The sequence below is a fragment of the Ciconia boyciana genome, chromosome 10 (genome assembly GCF_034638445.1).
Source record: "Ciconia boyciana chromosome 10, ASM3463844v1, whole genome shotgun sequence".
Classification (NCBI taxonomy): domain Eukaryota; kingdom Metazoa; phylum Chordata; class Aves; order Ciconiiformes; family Ciconiidae; genus Ciconia; species Ciconia boyciana.
Genome location: NC_132943.1, coordinates 22629735 through 22652714, shown reverse-complemented (window position 1 = coordinate 22652714; position 22980 = coordinate 22629735). Strand labels below are relative to the sequence as shown.

Sequence of the window (22980 nt, the reverse complement as noted above, 5' to 3'; positions counted from 1 at the left end):
TTCATCAGCTTTTTAATATGTAAACCCGGCCATTTAGGCATGTTTAAATCTGGTGATGCTGATTAATACTCTTACTACAGTTGCGAATACTGCCCAGCCTGATGTGAACTGTATTTTACATCACTTGGTTTGTCTAAACTTAACAGTACAACTTGCTGGATGCAGCACAGACTATGCACTCAATCTTCTATGAGATAGCTAAAGTACTTCTTAAAAACCAGTAACCCATGTTTGCACATGTTGGCTCCAGAAAAGATATAACCTTCCCTTTCTTCTTTCCTATAGGGCATAATTTGCTATTTTCTAAATAATGCATCATTTTCCTTGGTATGCCCTATTGATTTTTTTCTTGTCCTACAGCCAGCTATACACAAAACAAGAGCAGTAAGAATGGTAAAGGTGCCAGCTGATTACCATTTTACAACAGAATGGCAGCAGAGATTACTAGGCATTTCTATAATGACATCTCAAATGAAAGACATCCTCAATTTCTGCCCTGTCCATAAATCCCATGTGTTATCCCACAAGTGTGAGGTTGTTTACCTGGTGTGCAAGATGCCAATATACAGACAGGGCAGAGGTATTTTATTTCATGTCTGTGCAGAGATGGGTGCTAGGTGGTAGCTCCACAAAGCTAGCACAAAGTTTGTTCATGCAGGTATAGTATTTATACAGTCTAGTTATGCATATGCATATGTAATTACACAAAGCAGTTTTCTGTTGGTCTACATTTCTCTTATTTCAACTTAAAGCTACAGTGCTACTTTAATATTCTGCGCATGCTCAAAGATGAGGGGTCTCTGCTTGGGCCGGGGTCTCCAGCTCAAGGGGTGTGACTTTTAGTATCATAATGAGGATAGTTCATGTGAGAGTGCTTCTTATCACACTTCTACTAGTTGTTTCAGATGGTTCCCAAAACATCTTAATTAGCTTACATATTTCTCCAAGATGTGCTTTACTCCCAAGGACAGTAATTCTTGTTTAGAAGTTCCGCTTTCCAGTCTGAATCCCCCTTATCAACTTTATGTAAGTCCTGGCCTTCCACCAGCTCCTGTTAGACTACACATGTACTCTCTGAGAATTTTGTAACCGACAATGGGATGAACAGAGGCATAGACTGGGAGACTGCCTTCAAGTACTGGGTCTAGTTGTTCATTAGCAGATTTTGCCTCCTTGTCAGCCATGCCAACAGGAATATTTAAATAGCAGGTATTTCTTTCAATTAATTGCTTCTACCACCAAAAGAATGCTGTAGGGACTTTTATGTAGGTCGATAGACTAGGCAGTAGTTAAATGCATTTAGCCAGCTCTGCACTTCCCAATTCCCTCCCCTGGACCTACGACTGCTGTACTACCCCGCTTTGTTGGTATCTCTTCTCTTCCTTCCTTGTACACAAGCCCTCACCTTCCATGTTAGAAAGCCTATCCCTTCTGGCTTTGCACTAATGGCATCATCCCTGTATCCAGAATGACTGTATTCATTTTGAAGCATACTCCTGCCCTTCTCCACCTGTCTGTGCCAAGCAAGTCTTAGTTGCTCTGGAAAGTAAGAACTCGGGATTGCTCAACCAAATATTTTACAGCTGTTGTATGGAAGCAAAAAGACAGGCAGTATGCAGCCACTTCGTTTCCATGTTTTCAAATGGAGCTTTTTATTCATTAAGGGTGTACATATTGCTCAGATGCACTCTGTAGCATATCTGATTTGATCATCATCTTCCCAGGGGAAAAAAATTGAAACGCCCTGAGTAACAAAAACAAATGCTCAGACTTACTGCCATTTTCTTTTCATGTTCATCCCAGGCATGACTAGTTGGTTTATTGCTTCTAACAAAATTACTTTGCCAAGATTGCTATGCACAGAACATAAAATATATGACAACCACTGCACTGGAATTTACATTCCTAGGAATTATTTGTTAGAAAAGATGATATGCTTGGTTGTAAATGTTCTGTGCATACGCCTAAAGCAAGAAGTAAAGTTTGAAATGTTTATTGTGTGTAATTTAAACCTTTACAGCTCCTTTTAGAGTTTGAATAATGAACCTGCTCAAATTTGCCAAGGCAAATCAGATGCAGATCTTACTTCCTCTAAAACAGAGCCAGGCATTCCAAAAGCAGGTAAAAGCTAGGAAAGTGTACACAATAGAATTGTTTCTTTGCTTATTATAAAATATGAAGTAAAACTGGCTTGTGACATTCCTAATACAGCCTTTATGCTAGCTGAAGATCTGTCTTAAAATCTTAAAACCTTTGTGCCTTTATCAAACGCACTTAGTGCTTACAGAACTTCACACACCTGGATCTGTGGCAATTTGAATTTTCTATTTGTTATGAAGCTGCACAATACAATGATATCCAAGAATAGTAAGGACAACTAGGATAATACTATATACTGACCCACCAGATACAATTATTGGGACCCCAGTCTACTGGATAGCATACAAATACAGACTGAAATGCCCCAAAGAGCATATTGGAAAGCTCTTGAGCTCAAAAGCAATATGCAGCTTAGGGACTATGACACACAATTGACCAGCCCCCTCCAGTTGGTGCTAGTCCTCCATCTATTAGCAGATCAGGTTTATCTTAAGGCAGACATAGATTTTAGTGAAGGTCAGTAAAGGCTTTTCTTTTTTCATAAATCAGTTTGCCCAACCCTGAACATTGCTTTCCCTTTCAAACTGCTGACCTGTACTTAGCTACCTGAAATGCGTGGGCCATCAACTAATGCTGACCATACAGAAAACTGCTGATGTACTTGTGCTCAGCACCTCATCAAATTTATCTTGTAATATAATGTAAAATTCTGGAAAAAAGGGTGTTGAATTTATTAGATATTGGAAATACACTGTGAATTTAAGGACTGTTGGGAAGACAAACATTAATAACGTATGTACTAAGTGCATTTAATCACAATTGTTGTTTGTATGCTAGCTGGAGGTCAGATTTGAAAAGAAATCGAATTACTGTAAGAGTCCTTCTGGCTAACAGAACAGTTTTATTACACACCTACTCAACCAAGAGTGGAGGTGGTTAAGCTGAGTTTGTTGACATTTTTCATAAACCCTCTTGGGTGTTGCTAGACATATTTTAAAAAGCAAACAAGTAATGGCTACACTTGTGAAAATTAAGACAGGGAAGTTATTCTGTGCTTCTGTCATACTCCAATTGTCTTACATTACTTACTGTTTTCTCTAATGCTTCAGTCAACTTTGTGAATTTATTCAGTGCCTTGATATTGTCTAAATTAGTCCTGTCATTATAGTACTCTAAAATCACTGTGAACTCATTTGTGAGTGATTTGTAACTTTTTAAAAGCCCTGCCAAACCCGATATAACAAATATATGCACACATAAATCACTTAGTCCCACAGGCAGATTACAGTACATTTTTTAACTGTATGAATAAACCATACTAAATAATTACGGTAACACTCTTACCTTTTTGAAAGCAATAGTTGCAATCCAATTACATCAGGCTTTACTGCTGAATAGGATTGTATGCCTGAAAGATTGCGGGGAATGGCTCTGATTGCCAGTGAGGCTCCATTTTTTTTGTCCTTCTTCTTATCCCTAATCACTCTAAAAATTATCTACAAAGAACCCTTTAGAATCTTGAGCTTATAAACAAGTTGTTCCAGCAGAAGCAGAGGTAATGAAGCCTGATTTCCTACAGATCTGTGGTTTTGTCCTTAAACGGTGCCATTCTCTTCACTGCAATATCCCAGCTCTTCTTTAGAGCCTCCCTCGTGGATGAGAGCCAGCGCCACTCCTGAGTTATGCTACTTTAGCCTCTGCTTGGCTGCTGCTAAAGCCGCAGGACAACGGTTGCACTCTGCCTACCCTTCCTCCAGTGCCGAGCATTGATCTGTGGTTCTCTCCTTTCCCTGGTTGCTGATTTTTAGTACACTGTAAGAACAGTGATAGCTGCAACACAATCTCCTTTTCAAATTTGGACTAATTGAGCAACGGGTTCAAAAGTTGTCAGGGAGACTGACAGACTGCTAAAAATAGTGTTTAATCATGCAACTGTGTAGTGTTTTTTATATGACCTTATATGTATTTTAAAGTGGCTATGCACTGAAATGATGAGTTGAAAGAAGATACAATTAGTGTTAATTTGATTTCCTTCCTCTTCAGTCACAGCATGTTGAGCAACGCTAATTGCTATTGACTCATCTGTTTTGTGACTGATGGATAACTCGCTACATGGAAACATGCTCTTTGACTGACTTGCCTCAATGAATTATTTTGCACTGGCTACTGGATCAGGGGCTCAGTTATTCACTATCCAGTATCTTCTGCACCAGAGCTTCAGCTGGAATAACTGGCTTGGCAGAGAAACAGGTCTGTTGAACGAACACCGACTATACACCATTATTATTTTGATTTAGAAGCATGCTACGCTTACTTTACATTGATGGCAATTATCATTAAGGATTCCAGGCATTTAAGAGCAGACTTTAAATGCAGAAGTTAACGCATACATTAACTTCTTGGCTAAGCAAGGAGGAGGTAGAAGTGATAGGAGGTGGCCTCAGGGGTGGTGTACTAGCTACGTTAAAGCACAATACATTCAAGTAAATGCTTACCTCGTAGGTTAAAAATAAAAACAGGCAAATAAATAATACTTCACTTTCCAAATGAAGCTAACAAGAGATAGGGACCACCTTTACTAAGTAAGTGCTCTGCTAATGGCATCGCAATGAATCTAAATACCAAATTTACAGTCAGTGTTCATGCAATTTACATGAGAAAGAGGGTTTACTTCCCTTAGCTGCTCCTGCTGAAGTTTCCCTCAACTATCATTTCTGGACTATATTGTTTGGTGCAGAACAAACATTAAAAATTTGCATCTAATCTTGCTTTTGATTGTGCATTATTCCTATCCAGACAGCAGCTGATGTCACTGTTAGCAATCCATTTTTCCTCTTCCAAATAATATAGTTACATCTTTATAGTAGTTACCTGTCAAATCTTACAAATGAGTTCTTATATAAGAATTCTTTCATGCCAAACAGCTCATTTTGTGCCAGATGCTTGGACTAGTTGCAAGGGTAGCATAGAATATCACAGTTTAACTATGAGCAATCTCAATGTTCACATACTCTTCATTTGACAAAATTAATTTATTTGAAAAAATAGATTAAATTAGTAGGAAATTGCTACGAAAGGGGAACAGCTATTTAAAGAACTTGATGTGAAGTTCACAGCAGTCCCGGCTGCTTTTTACATCCACCTGGTCCAGGGGGTACCACAACTTGGGTCATCACTTCCTCAACGTTGCTGAAGTACCAGATGTTGGACCTACCTTTTAAGTAATCTAGACTACTAATGTGCAAATCCTTTTCTGAAGCTGGCATATGGATTGGGTTGTCCCATATAATAACAGCTATGGGCACTGATCTCACTTGGAGATTGTTCAGTGAGAAACCACATATAAAAATGAGATACAGTAAAACCTAAATGCTTTGGCTGAATTAATTTTAAATTAAAATTAGATGAGAGACTATGCAAATATAACTGTAAAATAGCAAGCCTTTCTGGTAGGAGGCAGCTCTTTCAAAGATACCTTAGGAGAACAACAGTAATTAAAATTACTATTACTGGGAGTTAAAAGGAGAGGTTATCTTTAAAACGAGCCCAGAAACAGGACAGAAAGTTGCTAGTTAGGTTGATACAGGAGGGAGCTGATGCAATTTTAATTAAGGCAGGATCATATCCCACCTCTGTGATGGTGTGCTTCCCCCGCCCCTGACCTTTATCTCCTGTTACCTTGCTTAGGTGATAACCACCAGTGGTGATTGTAATGGATGCATCTGGTCACGATGGCTGCATCGGCTCAAAGTGAATTCAGGAGACAGATAACAACAAAATAGCCTAGGGCTATTGTGCAATGCGCCCACCGAAGAAACTAAAACCTGTGGTCGGCATGGAAATATGACTATGGGTCAATCATCTTATCCCCATAAATAGTGAGCAGCCCAAGAGCCCTTTGAGCTCTCCTGCACGGCAGCGGGCTGCACGCCAGGATCTCCCCTTGAGCAGGGACGCCTCTCAAGGTTACTCTTTGAGGTTGAGAGATTCCTTGCTGCAACAGATCCTCGGTAAGCGACTAATAGCATGCTAAACTTTGAAATCTTAGCTAAGTGATATAAAGGATTGATTGTGCATATATAATCCTTTAGATATAAACCATTGACCAAGTCTGGGACTAGGACTGGATCTAGCCGCACCTAGACTCCTCTCTGAGAAGGAGTTTAGAAAGCAAGGGGATCCTTCCGAACCTCATGACTCAACGGGAGGGTCTCCCTGACAGTTTTGTCTGACCCTGTCCTCTATGCAGTAAATAATCAAGTGTACCTCGCCATCAAATCTTGTTAAAACACTGTCGCATTGAGCTTTGTTAACTCCCTATTCTGTATCAATAAACTATATTTTTTACTTCTCTCTAACGAGTGAAGTGCACTCTCGCTCCATCCGCGACAACCTCCGAATTTCAGGATTCTTTTTTCATGTGAAAAGATTGCAAAAAGTTGCCTAAATATGGCAAGAAATGCTACTGTCATGCAGTTGTACAGGGGAAGCCTTACTCAGGCCTATTTTGGAATTAATAAAAATAAGCTGTGTAGTATTTTTTACGGAGAGGACCTTATACTTGGAAGTGTTTAAAAAATACCAGAGCTACAATGGTGTTTTTCAGATGTTTAGGAGAGGGTATTAATTTGTGAATGTAAATATATATATTGCCAGCAAGTAGCTTTAGAAAGTACCTTATATTTTAATCTAATTAGTGAACTATAGCACTAATGGTACAAGTTGGTTATACTGCTCTTACAGATAAAAACTAGAATACTGAACTATCTTGTAATACTTGATTTTATATTGCACTTTCCAGTGACTAAAAGCCAACAGTTCTGTGTCATATCTAAACAATTACATCTGAAAGTCAGAACCTAACAAACATCTCAGTGTTGCACACAACTCTGCATTTAAGCAATCCCTCTACAAGAATCATCAACGGCTTGGCAGACTCAGGACTGAAGAAGATAGGTATAAAACACTTTCCTCAAGCACATTTTATCCTATAGTGATAAAGCCACCTTCTAAGGTACAAGATGGAAGATGTGTGAGCCTTACCCTTGCTCCACTCCACTGCATGGTGGAGAGGCCTCCAGTGGGCACTGTTGTCTTCTACTGGCAGAACTCTGCAGAGTTAGGCCTGGCACGGCACGTGCCTTAGGTACATCGTTAATCTGCCTAGTTAATATATAGTTATTGTTTTATTCATTTGCTTTGCACAAATAGGTTTTGGGTTATTGGAATTAACTTTTCACAGAGCTATGGTCTCTGGATTTTACAGTCTAGGGGGGAGGGCAGTCACTGGTGAGAAGTGTGTGGATATGCAAGTTTGCCCAGCGTGCATTCCAGCTTCATACCTATTACACATACCAATGTTCATTTGGTATGTCTCATACTTTTTAATATTGCGTGTGTTCACATTTTAAAATTCCCCAGCATGGGAACTCTGTGGAAAACAGCCTATGATGACCATGTGACAACCATCCTGGACTCCTCTATACCTGAGCACAAATTGGCATCCTGCTCTGTGAAATCCAGAAGGTAATTAAGAAGGTAACCCACTGACAAGGATAGGCAGTGTAAAATCTGTCAAGGGGCAGGTCTAGAGTCCTACAGAATAGGGCACAAAGAGGACCAAAAACCCAGCATAAATTAGGGAAATAGCAACCCTCCACCCACACTAGCAGAGCCAGGACTAACAGTGTGGAGCGGGAATGCCTCCACACAAGCTCCCAGCCTCTGTCCATCACAGTATGATGAGCTACCGACTCACGTGGCAATTTGCCCATCCAGCACAGTTACACATTTGGTTTCCTTCCACTCACCTTCTGTACCACAGGAGACTGTGTCACCAGCTTTTAGCTCTTCTAAAGCAGCACAGACCTCCTGTCGTCGTCTTCTGAGAGCCACTGTGTTTCTTGTACAGAGGGACCTTTACAGACTTAAAGGCAGTACATCAACAAATTCTTGCTCTTTTTCACATTATCCTGAGCCATTTTCTGTACCCGGTGGCTCTCCTTTGTGCTACCTAAGTTGAGGGGTGTATGTGGAATAGGAAGCAAAAGACATTAGACATACAACTGGACAAATTCCCACATAATGAAATCTCTTCATAAATCTCTTCACTAAACAAGAATTTAAATGCCATATTAAATGCACTACAAGATTCTCTCAATATATTATAATGGAAATATATTAACAACTACAGTAATTAGTTCTTTAAATACAATGCAAATCCCCAGGTTTACTTCTCTTCCAGAGGCAAAACTTCAACTGATGTGTATGGAGATTCCTATATAACCAGTATTTGTGTTATGAGAACTGTTGCCTCAATTTTCTGCTGAAGTTGTAAGAATGTCTTCATGCATCCCATTTATAAGTACTTCCTCATCATCTTTTAATGCTGTTCCAGAGCCTGCCTGACAATGGTATTTTGCAGGCTTTACTTTGGTGAGTCTATGAAAGCAATTCCAGCTCAGTGCATTGCTACACACAGATAGCTTCTTGTTTTAAAAAAAAAAGCAAAATCCTTTACCCCTCTTCCTTTTAACGGTAGTGAAAAAACATACAATCCTATCATAAATAAGCAAGCAGCTTTGGTCTACTCTAATGGTAGAGGTCTGAAAGATGCAGCTTCCTCGGCAAAATCAAGAGTTGCAGCTTTTTCTCAGGAGAACCACTGTACAAGTGACCCTCTTCTCTCACTTCCAAAAGTGGTTAGTGGGTGGTGCTTTGCTGACTGACAGTTTAGCCCAAAACAACTGAATGAACATCTACTTTTAAGAAACTCTGACCACCTAGACTGAAAAAAGACAGCTTTTCCAAAGTGGGTCCAGCTGGATATTCAGAAATTATTAACATGCAAACTTTTACTTTTGAAATCCTAACAAAATGTCTTTTTTAAAATAAAAATATTTTAATTTGTATAGAGACAACTTGTCCTTCTAACACTTACTGTTACAAACAGTTCCGTACAAGAAATAACATAAAATACTGCAGGGATGAACTCAGCAAAGACATGCCTGGATCTGCTCTAAAGATGCTGGAGTCTGCAGTGTGGATAACAGACTTTGAGCTAAAACAAAGGAAAACATTGTTTGCATTTCATAGAAAAGAGAAGAAAACCGACACTACATTCCTAATACTTATGTTTATTATGAAAGTGTCTCCAAATCAAAATAGCCCACAATACTGATTGGTTCCAGAGATTTTATGAGGAGTAATTATTTTCCATATTAAAAAAACCCAAAACCAAGAGTTAAACACAAAATAACTCCCAAAGTTCTACACAACAGCTATACATGAAAGGACTTGTAGCTAGCACACCACTGTCTGGGACAGTGGAGTTCCTACACATCACTGCATTTCTGAAAGAGTTGCTCAAGCACAGGATTGTCATGAAAACACAGGTGAAATAGTGTCATCTGCCTCACCCTGACTTGCAACAGGTAGTCAACATGCACAGTACAGTATGAGAGCTCGTGTATAAAAGTTAAATCCCGGGACTGCAAGAAGCTGAAGCTCAACAGAAGCCAGAAAATGTGTTTTGTTGCACAGATAATTTTAGGTCATGTAAGACAATCATTTTGGTCTTTTGTCTGACATGTGTGATCATTCACACGGCTCACACATCATTTCATAGCATTTCCTCCAGTTTTTTAATTGAAAGAAATTTCAAAGACTGAGAATTCACACTGAAACACTGTGTTTTCATTGCAACTACAATCAGAAATCTTTACAATTTAAAGGCTATACATGTACGCCACTCTTCCAAACTTCCACTAGTGCTTTCTAAAAAGAAAAGAAAAAAAGAATAAGGTTGTCTTACTGAAGTTCCCATTAGGTCCCCATTTCAAATCAAAACCAGTCAAAACAAGTAATACAAACTGGTTTTGCTTTATGGTTTAAAGGCAACCGTAGTTTGCAGAACACTGAAGTTAGGCCTAATAGGGTCTACATTACAGGAAGGGTAAAAAGTATTCAATAGCTCCTCTCGCACAAGTGTCACAAGAAGTAGACAATAGGAGACATACAAAAATGAGTTGTAGCAAAGAGATTAAAAAAATACCAAAGCATCAACTGTAGAAAACCAATGGTAGCCCATATTTCTCTGAGAATACAGAAGGCTGCAGTAATGAGAAGATGAATAAAACGGGCATTAGGCTTCCTACTAGAATACTCTGCGCAAAACACATGTGGTGTCTAAATCAACCTGTGTTGAACATCATTGACATTTGCTGCAGGGTAACAGCTTTTGCCGTTGTGTCCCATTCAGAACCAGAAAGTGATTTTCACTCAAAACAGATACAGATTTAAGACAAGAATCGCTTCACTGTAAGCGAAGCTTTAGTGCATGTACTTGGGTCTCAGAAAAAGGATTTGGCATTGGCAATCACACAGAACAGTCACAGGCTGAAACAGGAGCATCTGAAGCTGCAACACCTGTTCCAGTTCTGCTGGAATCATTAAATAAATAACACATACAAAAACCTACAAAATGGCAACAAGGAAACAGCATGGGACACTTTGGTATTTTAGAACTAGCGTTATTTAACATTGATCAAGATCCAAAAGATTCCAATGTCCACCCTTTTTGTTTGATCAGATATTTCTACCATTTTCTGCAATGTTTGTTTTTAGTTTTTTATGAAAAAATCCCAACCGTATGTTTTTCTTTTGGTACAAAATATGCCAATATGGAAAGCAGTAAACAAAAGGAGACCTGAATCTTATTTTACTATATTTGGGCTGACTAGGGAGAGAAGACAAATTCTTACTATTTACTAATAAACTCTACATATCATTTCCTAATTTTTCTACTTCATCTCAACCACCGTGTTGTGTACTGCACTATAAAAAGGGAGCATAGAAGTTGAAGACAAATAGGTTATAGAGTACAAACTCTCATTTCTAAAATGACTAAAATGACAATTCTACAAAAGGTACGAATATACAGAACCTTTTAAGATCTCGCATTTATCAAGAGCCATGTGAATAATTTAAATGCATTTTTCAGAACATGTGTGATTATCCTCTAAATATTTGATGGCCTCCAAAAGTACCTTGCAAAGCTCTTCAGCAGAGAAACAAACAAATTCAAATGAAAAAGGAAATAGTTGCATGACATTCTCTGCAGAATGGAAGATGAAGCCAAGGTTTTGACACCCATTGGTTAAAGTAATGAATCAAAACACATTGCCAAGTATGATCACTAAAACACTTGGTCCTTCCCACTAAAGACAGAAAAAATTGTGTGAATTTTTAATTTCCATAAAAAAATTGTAGCTTGAAAGTTTAGTGATTGTTCAGCAAAGTTTAGTAAGTTCTCAACGCTTCCTTAGTCTTATCCCATTTCTGCAAATGTGGTATTTGAATCTCTCATCTCACCTATTTTCCAGACATATCTGTATTAAGTTTATTCTAGGCTGCTAAGAACTGACTCCAAAAAGCCAGGTTTATATGAAATAAGTAAGTCACTGGGCATCAGCTGAACCACGGCAACTGTGTACCTGCTTTAGCACATCATAGATGCAACTGAATTTAAACCTCAAAGGAAGAGTTTCAATCCAAGTTGCATTATTTAACAGTGGGGGTATGCTAAGAGCATACATAGCCAGCGATGGTGAATCATCTCAGGGGTTGTAGCCTTGACTGTACATCTGAATCAACACTATACAGCACAGCTGGGGAGGACCAGTAGAGACCAAAGGTCTCCTGCCTCTTCCACAGAGATTGTTTTTGGGAACTGCTCTCTGTCCTGATATCAACAACATTACAATACTATCGTATGTTGTGTTTGTTGTGTACATCGATAGTTCAGAGCAACATTCTGTCCCCAGGTAAGACAAAATATTTTGCCAGAATGCGATTTTTATAACCATCTTTGCAGAAGGGAAATTGTCCAGTGGAGGTAGTAATCAACACCATGAAAGAGGCGTGTTTTAAACTGTTATTCTCAATGACCATCTTAGCGGGTCAGATTCCAGAAATTATAATGTTCATTCAATATATCCCAGGACGGTTTTGTTTTAAAATCTTAGTATCATCTTGACAGTAATTATTAAACAACTGCCACTTCAAATACTGTGGATGGGATACTTTCTATTACAATCGGTGTATTTTCACATGTATAACCTGCCCTGGAGACAACTGTATGAAATCAGAGGCACAGGAGACAGATGAGAAAAATGAGAGGCAGAGAAGCTTTTGGGGGTGAAGGAGATTTAAATAAGACTCCCTTGCTCCCTCAGATATAGTCATGGACATATAAGCTAGGCAGCTGCTGAATTACAAGGTTACCTGGCTTTTTCAAAAGATGCTCTGTGGATAGTAAAACTGACAGCTCTTCTACAATTTATGATTTTTCAGTTTTCTTACCTTTATGGTCTACTAAGTGGAGGTACTATTTTCATTCATGCCATTCTGCCCTTACTTTTAGCATATTTTTTTCTAACACACAAGGATCCCTATGGATAATAAAGGTTTCGGAAGTTTTCAAGACTGACCAGTAGAATAGGACAAATCTCAGTTTTTCAAAAGAAAGAAGTGGCAACACAACTTTCTTCAATGGAGTCTGTATAAAATAGAGCCTTTAAACATGTTTTATGGCATCAGAAACCATCTATATTTTGCTATTTGCATAGGTGGAAGGAATCAGAAATATTTCCTGGCTTAGAGCTCCAGCTGAACATGGCACTCCAATCCCTTTGTATATAGAAGACACACTTATATTTTTTTCCTGGTTTGTTCCTTCCTTTTTTGTTCCCCATTTTTTTTTTCTTTTTTTTTTTTTTAAATATATGTAAGTCTTTGGTCTATAAGCACATTGGTTCTGTGTGCACATACACAATACTGTTGAACAGTAGGTTGCATAGAGTCTGTTACCCAAGAACCTCGCCTACATTTGGCACTGCTGTCACATATCACAGAAAAATGTCCTGCAAGATCCTTAGCATCCTACATCAAACTTTGATCTAGAGACTGGAAGAAGTGTGTATATAATGTTAAAAAATATGTTTATTTTGGGTGTTACTTTGTCTTCTTTGGGACACAGTTTGTAAATCTTGGATGAAAAAGGAGAGCAAAATTATTTTATAAACACCCTTAATTTTATTTCTAAAGGTGACGAAATACTGCTGAGTGTTCAAAGTTTGCTGTGAATTACATTAAGTCAATTTTGCTCAAGTTTTCATGGATTTAAAATAAACTAGTTCTAGTAATGTATGACATTCTGCTTATCTCTCTTCAGCCTACTAAGAAAGTGGCAATAATTCTAAGAATGATACCTAGACTGAACTGTGTCCAAGGAAGCAATGACCTTTTCATCTGCTGTTTTTTCCATTATACCCCTGCTCTCATCCATCTGAACATGCAAGAACAGCTTCAGGCGTGAGGTCTGGATTCACAATGGTGCACTTGAACAAACACCTTTCAACATGGAATCTCTGCAAAAAGCTAGAATCTGTAGGGGTCAAAAATCGCAAGGCAAAAAAAAAAAAGTGAGAATGAGTTTATCCTAACTGTTGACATCAATGCTTTTGGGTATTTGCACAACTAATCAAGTCTACTTCTAATGCAATTAACCACCAAATTGAATTTTAAATTATGCTAAAACAATATCCCACAATTACCACAGGTTTTTTTTCCTGAATTGCTAATTGACCACATTACCTACTATTTAAAGTATCAATCCAGTGTTTTAAAACTTTATGTTGGAGGAATGGCCACTGTGATTTGATAGGCAATTTCAAAACCAGCACTTTAAAACACAAAGGTAGCAAAAATATCTGAAGCAGATCTAGAATCTATAAAGCTATGTTCTATCTTACTGTAAGTAACAAATCAAGCAACTATTACTTATAGCAGACTCAGCAAAAGCAACAGGGAGGGACAGAAGAGATCTAAGCATGACACTCTCCACCACTGAGAATCCCAAGAGATAAAGTTTGAGAATGGATATTCCCTTTTGTCCAGAAGTTCCCAAAAGAATACAAAATAAATAATATTTCAAAGACAGTACAAGTGAAAATAGTGCTCCCATTGTGTCAGTTACATACACATACAGCATGCCTACGTATACAGAATGGTGTGTTGTCTTCATTCACAAACAGGAAATATGGCAGTGCACTATCAGAATGCTTTGATACTCCTAATATTTTCTGATGCTGAGATATATGAAGAAACCGCATTCACAACTTGTAATTTACTTCCAGTAGCAAACAGTTCATTCTGTTCATGTCTCATGGTTGAAATCAAGGATTAATGCTCCTCTGAGGAAGTGCCACCAGTAAGATACCCGTTTGTCCCATTGGCACCGCTGGTCCCATTAGTGGTGATAGTGCTGTGCGGGGTCTTTGAACGAGGTACTGTTTCTTCCTCATCTGAGCTTGACTCAATGTCACTTCGGTCATCCTTTGCTACCTGTAGAATTTGAAAAAGAAGCAAGCAGTAGGTGATTGTAAGGAAACAACTGAACTTTTTGGTTCAAGTCAGAATCAGAGAATTCAAACCTTTTTCAATTTGAGCTTTGAAGGCTATCTCAGCTCTGGCACACTTCTCTGCCTTTGCCTGCCTGGACTCACTTCAAACACGGATGCCTGTGCACACATATGCCATGTGCAAAGGCAGGGTGAGAACTTTGCACTGGTGCATTGAAGGTATTATGTCAAAGTGAGGGCACAGTGCTCAAAGCAAAGGGTTGTGCACACACTAAAGGAACCAACAATCCAAGCTCCCAAATTCAACCGAGCCCCCGTCCTTCTGCCCTCCTACTACAACTTTATTTCCTGTGCTTCCTTTGGGGTGCTTCTCCTTGACCTGATAATTCAACAACAATTCAACATATTGAACCCAACTTCCTCCCCCTCACCTCCCAACTTATTCTCTAGAGGCCACATGCCTCCAGGGAACAGTACTATGGGCTGGCAGTAGGAGACAGGAGTACTGGCCAAAACATAACTCACCGCACTAGGTAACGCCAGTCTCTGACTTCAGGCAAGTGGTGAGAATGGGGCTTGGAAACCATGGACATAGTCCACTTCAGTCCCTCTCACAGGAACCACAAACGTACTTGAGCAGTTCAACTGTCTGCCCCACCATGTCACTGGAAAGCCGTTTCAGAAACAGACTGACCTTAAATGCTAGGGATTTCCTGCTAATTTCCAGCTGACTTCCTTCCTGCTGGTTTATACCCATTTACTGGGTGAACGCTGTTCCTTAGGTTAAGGAGTCCGCTCTCCTCCTTTGTAGAGCTCTTTGAAGGTCATAGAGAAAGATCACTAAATTTGAGAGCTGAGTCCCTTCAGAATCCCTGAGGTGACTTTGCTTCACCCCATTCAGTCAGGTGCACTCAAAACAAGTAAAAACATGAGGAAACCAACAACAGGCAGGTTAAGGAGAGCAAACAAGGGCAACAGAAAACAAAATCCTGCAAAGGAAAAGCCCTGCCTGCCATGTTTTTAATGGGATGTTTTTCCCAGAGAGGTAACAATGGCACTGCCAACGTGTAAGATCATAAGATAACTCAGGTCAGAAGCGACCTCAGGAAGTCTATGCTCAATCTCCTGCTCAAAGTAGGGTCAGCTGTGGAGTCAGGAAAAGTCACACAGAGCTCTACCCAGTCTGATCTTGAAAATCTGCAAAACTGGTAAGAGTGCATCAGATGAAGTAAAAAAAAGCATCGATGGAAGAGGTCTGAAGTCTAAGCTGCATGCAGCTTTAAAGATGCAGCTTTCCATGCCTGCTTCTACCCCTGTTTGTATTGCTGAGCTTTCTAATTCTTTCAGAATCTATCCATGCTGTGCTGGTTGCCACATTGGGCAATTACAATTGACTTTACTATAGTGAATGGACATAAAGGGGGAAAAAACACATGGTGAGTCTTTTTCACAAAGAAATCAAAACAATTAAAGAACAGGGCCCCTGCATGTAATTTTTTGCTTACAGTAATCCTCCTCTACTCCAGAAAGCCCTCACGACAATTCTGCTCTCCAGTTCTTGCCTCAGAAACAGCCATTTGCCTTTGGGGCTCCCAATGTTGCTACCATCCTTGCAATATCGTAACACCTGAGTGACACTACTCTGCTTGGGAACAGAGAAAAAAGAAACACAGTTCCCATATACCTCCTAATAAGAAAAGTTTTTAATGTCAATGTCTAGCAAGCCCGCAATTCTGACACCCGTGAAACTGGACTTCAGCTGAGGTTAGAAATTTGATTCCATACTTACACAGCTTCAATTAACAGATTACTTCAGTCTCTTTTATATAAAGGACTATACTAAAGCTGTTGGGGATACAGAAATACACTTAGAATTATCCTCTTATCAGACAGAAGATAATGGGTCCAGCATAGGATACTGAGTGCCTGTGGTCGACGTGAGGGCAGACCAGATGATCGAAAAATTCTGTGTCACCTTAAATTCTCTTAATATATTAGATTCGCTGCCAATTCTTCTGCTAGGGTCCTGCCCCGAAGCCAAACAATCAAAAGAAGACTCTATGCTGCAGCCACTTCTATTAAACATGTGATCCGCTCTATTTTTAAAATGCAGCAACATACCAGGGTCTTTGCACTTAAAACCTGATATGAATGCAACACATCTTGCAGTACTTAGTCCTCTTTGTTTATCCCCAAAAGAACCCACTGGAGTCATTTTTACAGAAGGAGTCTAGAAAATATATAGGTTTATAAAACTCCTAAGCATAACAGTGAGTAAGAAATACATGATCAGGATTAGTTACAAATTTAACGATAAATTGCTTTATCAGCTGAGCTGTTCCAAAGGTGGATACTAGTAATACAAAAATAAAACAATAATTAAGGATGAAGATCTACTGTAAGATATCTGTAATGTGTTGTGAAAACACTGCTTATTTTACTGCAGAAATGGAAAGAACGGGGTTGCAAGGGAGGAAGTAAGTCAAGATCTGAAAGAAGAAGAATCCTCTGTGTATATGTTGTACATATGCACCTTTAACACTGTCACTGTCTTACCCCGAGTGTCTAACTTTGCTCTCGTACAGTCTAAATTTTCTCCTGTGCAATTGTTTGAACTGCATGGCAGAGGACTTACGCTCTCAAGTATGCTTCCTGAATGGTGACAGAGCAGCTGCTTATCCTGCTGATGTGTATGTGTAAAAAAGGTTGTAACATAATAGCACCCAGATACTACAGATAGAAGTGGGCTTGAATGGTATCAGGCAATGCACAGGCAAGAAGTAAAAACGCCCTTTAAAGATAGCCTTCATGTAAATACATAAACACAAACAACGGATAAAAGTACCAAGCAGAAACTACAAATTAAAAAAACCCCCACAAATACCAGTATTGCACAGAACAAATCTTTTGCATAGTATATTTAAAGAAACTTACATGCAAGGGGTTCCACTTCCCAGCCTTCCAGCACAGCACAAGGGAAAGGATAAACAAGCAGCATAAGAAAGAGTATGAAGCACTCTTTTGAAGTCACTGGTGTAATTCAGACAGGACAGCTGAGGCTACTAATCGCTAAAAGCAGAGGAGATTGAAGGGTGGCTTCCAGGCAAAATACAGTTCATGAATGCACTGTCTTTCATACAGAGCGAGTGGCAGATTCTGGGCTCCGTCCAGTGAAAGGCTGAGCTCTCCAGTACATTCATAGAAAGCAGTTTTCTGCAGAACAATTCCCTTCACTTCAGGGGCGGTCACACGTCTAAAACATTTACTCATGCGCTCTACTCTTTAAGGGCAAAATGCCCTGTACTTTACATGATCTGTAAGCGCTAGTTCTATCATCTAAATGTGAGCACCGTAACTGCACAGCAAGTGTAATGGGGCTAGCATTTCTGTGAATTATATCTTCCTGTCAAATATAACAATGGCAGAAAGACACTAAATTTTATCCCAAATGGTCTTGCTGTGGGAATCCTAGAAAGAAAGTACATAGCTCTTCACAGAACCTCATTAATACCAAAACCCAAAAGAGGCTGTGATTTGTAACTTCGCCACTAGCAAAGGCAGCAGAATTTCAATTTGTATTATTGTTACTATCACTACCAGTTGGGAAATGAACACTTTGCTAACAACTACTATAAAAAAGAAAAAACAGAACTGGCAGCCCCAAGAAAGCAGTTTGCTTGTTTTTGTTTTTTTTTTTTAATCCAATTTCCCTAATGTAGTTTGGTTCAGTGTACCAGATTATAAAAAAGAAGTGTGGAAGCACATATAAATACAATTACTACCAAGAGTATATTAACTAATCTGACATTTGTTAGGAGGAGTGGAAAAAAGTTTCCATGAAAGGAAAGAACAGTTTATATAAAACAACGTGTGTCTTCAGTAACGTTATGGATTAGAAAGAAAAAGTAACCAAAAAGTCAGTGACGCTGTGTTGATACTGAAAAAGTTAAAATCCTAAACATGAAACAGAACCATGCCATCTTACCTTGCCCTTTGAAATAGCTTTGTAGGCTGCCTTTATGATTAGGTAAGACCAAAAACAGTGAAGAATTTGAAGAATCACAAGCAGCACGTTGAAGACCCACAAGGCAGGAAAATTGCCCAGAGCTTCATACAGTTCAAACAATGTTGTGTTTAATATCCTAGAAGAGAAAGGGATAGAAAAATAGTAACACTTTCCTTAAGCCAACAATCTAAAAGAACCCTTTTTTAACTCAAGATGACAAGTGCTTGATTAGATGGGATCCACATGGATAGTTGGTTCTCAGAGTAATAGTGACCCGGAACTGAATCACACAGGTGTCTCCAGAGAGATACAACATCAAAATGTTGCTTTCAGTGTTTAACTTCATTTTCCAAACATCACACATAGAAAACAAAGATCCTCAGTGTGCATTTGTTCTCTTCTTTTATAAAGCTGGCAGGTGTTGGTTGTCTCAAGTAACTCCTTCCCTGATTAATAACAAAGACTACTTTATTCAATTTTTTAAAATAAAGCTCTTCCATCTCAACTGCCTCCAGTAGGGTTTTGGTGCCCCCATATTAGCATAGGATGAAGACTGTTATACTACAGTGCAACCCACATGCAGCACCATGTTCTTCAAACCATGTTCTCAGGCTGTGACAGTGAGCTGCAACCTCTCCCATGTTACACGACACAAACCTGTATCAAGAGCTGGGCAATGCTCCCTTACATACTCCCATCTGAAGCCCTCTCCCCCAAACCCAATCTCAAAGCTGATGGGTTTGTTTCAGCGTAGACAGGTATGGATGTCTTTGCCCTCTTGGTATCAGCAACACGAGTGATGTGCTATGTGGAACTGAAAACAGTCTGAGACCGTTCAATTAAAGTGAGACTTCAGCGGCATGTGAAACAATGGCACATGCGTGGCAGGATTCAGCCTCTTACGGGGTTTTCTAAGAATGGGGATGTGGGTGCTTTGGCTGAGTGTCCCAACATAAACTCTTGTTTAGTGGAAACCTCAGCACCAACAGGAATCCAAAGTCAAAATAATCAACCAGTCAAAGGGCTTAACCCTAGGTCTTGAACATCCTGGGTGCCTGCACTAACCACTAAGGTACTGGGTAGCTCTAGTGGCCATTTTTTGTACAAAATCCAATTTGCACACCACTTATGTACAAGCAAGAGTGAGGTTTAGCAGTTACACAAAGGACAGGTGGACAATGGGGATACTTGGGGGTGGCAAGGGGTGGGACACCTTATTGTGGACTTTCAATACTTAAAGGGGGCTTATAAGAAAGATGGGGACAGACTTTTTTGTAGGGCCTGTTGCGATAGGACAAGGGGTAATGGTTTTAAACTAAAAGAGGGTAGATTTAGACAAGATATAAGGAAGAAATTTTTTACGATGAGGGTGGTGAAACACTGGAAGCGGTTGCCCAGAGAGGTGGTAGATGCCCCATCCTTGGAAACATTCAAGGTCAGGCTGAATCAGAGCAACTCGATCTAGTTGAAGATGTCCCTGCTCATTGGGGGGGGTAGGAGGGTGGGGTTGCAGGTCCCTTCCAACCCAAACCATTCTATGATTCTATGAAATTCGGGCAGTTCTAGGCATTTGAACCAAGTTTTTGAGAATCAACATTTCAGATGCAAGCAGTAACAGTGATGTTACAATATGACTTCTGAAGCTTTGTGAATACAGCACTGATTATTCTGCCCAAATACTCCACCATAGCAGACGATTTCAATCTGGATCTCAGCAAACAGCCCGAGAGCAGAGAGTGGACAACAGACAGTAGAAACAATGGCATTTTTGGAAACAAATAATGATCTATGAATGCCTGTTAATTAGGGGGAGAAAAAGAAGGCAATATAAGGATTTGTCAACCTCCATCCATTTTCCCTGCTGGTGTAAAAATGCATTAAAAAGTCCATTGGCTTTATGTTCTTTTTCTTTTTGTAAATTAACTATCACCCGCTAGCCACTAGATGGCACATTTAATCAAGCAAACGACTGCACAGCTCTTGGGCTGCACCAGCTTTGTCTGAAGGCAGGAGATGTCACTGAGGTCCTGTAAGGGCTTCAGAACAGCACAACTCATTTGAAAAATTAGAGATACTGGGCTCAGCTTCCTAATAAGCAATCCCATTTGCTACAATCCTTTCCAACAACATAAAAATCAGCTCAAGTAGTATTAATAAGAAGTATGTACAGACAGCAAACCCAGAATACAACATTTAGTAGTAATGATTTATGTGTATAAACAGCATTGGTCAAAAATCAACCAGTAATTTCTAATACACTGGCCTTAATACTGTAGGGCATTTAATAATACATTTTCTACTTTTTTATTTTTGCCTTCTTACACTAAACTGCACGTTTGCTTCATAATTTATTGAAAAGTAGATGTTTTATAACCTTACTATACAGCTCTGTTTTTACACTGTCTTCTGTTTATGGAGTGAACATCAGAAAAAGAAACTGTTTTCCAGTTTTCAAAACCCCCGTCACATTATTGCTTCTGTCAGCTAAAACTCTTCAGTCCAGCTTTGTGTAATTTGTTCTGCCAATGGTAGCTCTGCAGGGCACAGCAATACCCCACTTTATAATTCAAGGGGACGCTCTCATGCATGTCAAAACACAGCTGTAGTCAGCACGGTTTTACTTCACCAGTACTTATTTCAGTTCTAACCACCATATCAAATTCAAACTTGAAATCAACAACTCCTGTATGTAAAGCTACCATTGTTTACATCCAACTGTCGCCTTTTATGTCTAAAATTTTATATGCTCCAGAATTGTAAATGCAGTTTCTACAGGTTTCTGTTTATATTTTCATTCACCGAACCAAATTCACCTCTGGGGACTTCCATAGGAGTCAAGGCAAAAAAGCAGCATTACAGATGCAGATGGTCCATTCTTGCAGAAGTCCAAAATATCAGGAAGAAAGGAAGGCCAAAAAGAGTGCTTCTAGTTCCAAAAGCAGTTTCACTGTGCAAATGACTCATCTACTGTGTATTAGATATGGGAAATAAGCCTTCATTGAAAAAGCAGACCTCTTTCTAACATGCTTATGCCTGGCAAACCAAGGACGGGACTGGAACTCTCCATTAAAGCTGCATAAAAGATCTCACTCATTGCTCAGCAATGCTAAGAGGGGTCAGTGACCTGACGTGCAGGCTAGGTGTGCAGATGGAGCTAAGGCTATGTCTAAACATGTAGGGCTGAGCAGAAGCTAAATGAAAAATACAGAAAACTATAGACAAAATGGAGGAAAGCAAATAAACTTTCTCTCTCAGAATAAATCAAATAAATCAATAAATTATTTCATGTCAAAAGTCTGAAATCAGGGGAAAAATCATAAGGTTAGTGGGCAGAATACAGAGAGAAAATCTCCTTGTAGAGACTAAGGAAGGGAGAGAGGGAAGAAAGGTTAGACAACTTTCCACCAACTCCATTGCTGAAAGGATTAAACGGAAGCATTTTAACCAACTACACAAATAACAGGGAGTGGAAAAAGCAGCAAGAGAATGCATTACATGAAGGAGAAAGTGCCCATGGAATGTATATGCAAATAAATCTTAGGTTCAAATACTCAAAAAGGCAGTCAGGCACTTAAATCTGCAAACATGCTTGCTGGAATTTTTCAAAGCTCTCTAAGGGTTAAATCCCAGCTTTTCATAATGAATGGTGGAAACTTTGATTCTTGGCTATCTAACTTGACACAGCTGGACTTGATCTCACAGGGAGAAATTACTTTAAGCTGCAAGTACTCTACCTCTCTGAAAACTTTGGTCAGTATTTCTCAGGTCTCTGCAATTTGAAACAAAATGTTAACTTCTGCTTTTGAAAATAGGTTTTGGACTGTAGCAATTTTTCTGAGGCCCTGAAAGATTTTGATAGCTGGACAAAACAACAGAATCTCATGGAAGGTATTCTTCTCTCTTTTCTCATTAAATACATCCCAAGCAGGGTTATGCACCTGGCTGTGTGAAACTCTCAGTTTAGCATTTTGAATTATGTAGTGTGGCTGATGAAGGCAAATGAAAACAAATTCACCACTTAAGATCCAATCTACTCTTACAGAAATCTGTGGTAGACTTCCAGGAACGCTGCCACAATATCTGAACCACTGGGAGAGGTAATTCTGTACTTACTGTACTACCGCTCTAATTGAACACTCAGAATACAATTAACACATTTTCAACAACTACTAAACAATCAGCTGCATCACATCAACAATAACACAGGTTCTTCCTCTACCATCTAACTCTTTATCTAGCCAGCTAAGCAGTACTTGGGAGGCTATCAGCAACAGGCCCATACACTGACTCAGATGAAATTACACTTCCTCCCCTCAACTTAGTGGGCACAAGTCCAGGTTCTTGGATAGCAGTTACTAATTCTTAGCAAGTTGATCACTTGTCTTGCACCAGGGATGGAACAAGAAAAGGGAGATGAAGCAAGAGAGATAAAGGGAGAGAGGCATGGGTGGA

The 22980-nt window shown here is 39.3% G+C and overlaps 1 protein-coding gene across 2 annotated transcripts in view; it reads right to left on the bottom strand.

Moving 5' to 3' along the window:
- Positions 1 to 9201: 9201 nt before the first annotated feature.
- The window catches only part of CERS6 (ceramide synthase 6), a 136082-nt gene continuing 122303 nt past the window's right edge, over positions 9202 to 22980 (bottom strand). For both annotated transcript variants that reach the window (XM_072874753.1, XM_072874754.1), the window contains 2 exons: positions 18508 to 18664; positions 9202 to 14505 (listed from right to left, as the gene is read on the bottom strand). In XM_072874753.1, coding sequence (XP_072730854.1) covers positions 14344 to 14505; positions 18508 to 18664 — 319 coding nt within the window. In that variant the 3' untranslated portion in view covers positions 9202 to 14343. The remainder of the gene's footprint in view (positions 14506 to 18507; positions 18665 to 22980) is intronic.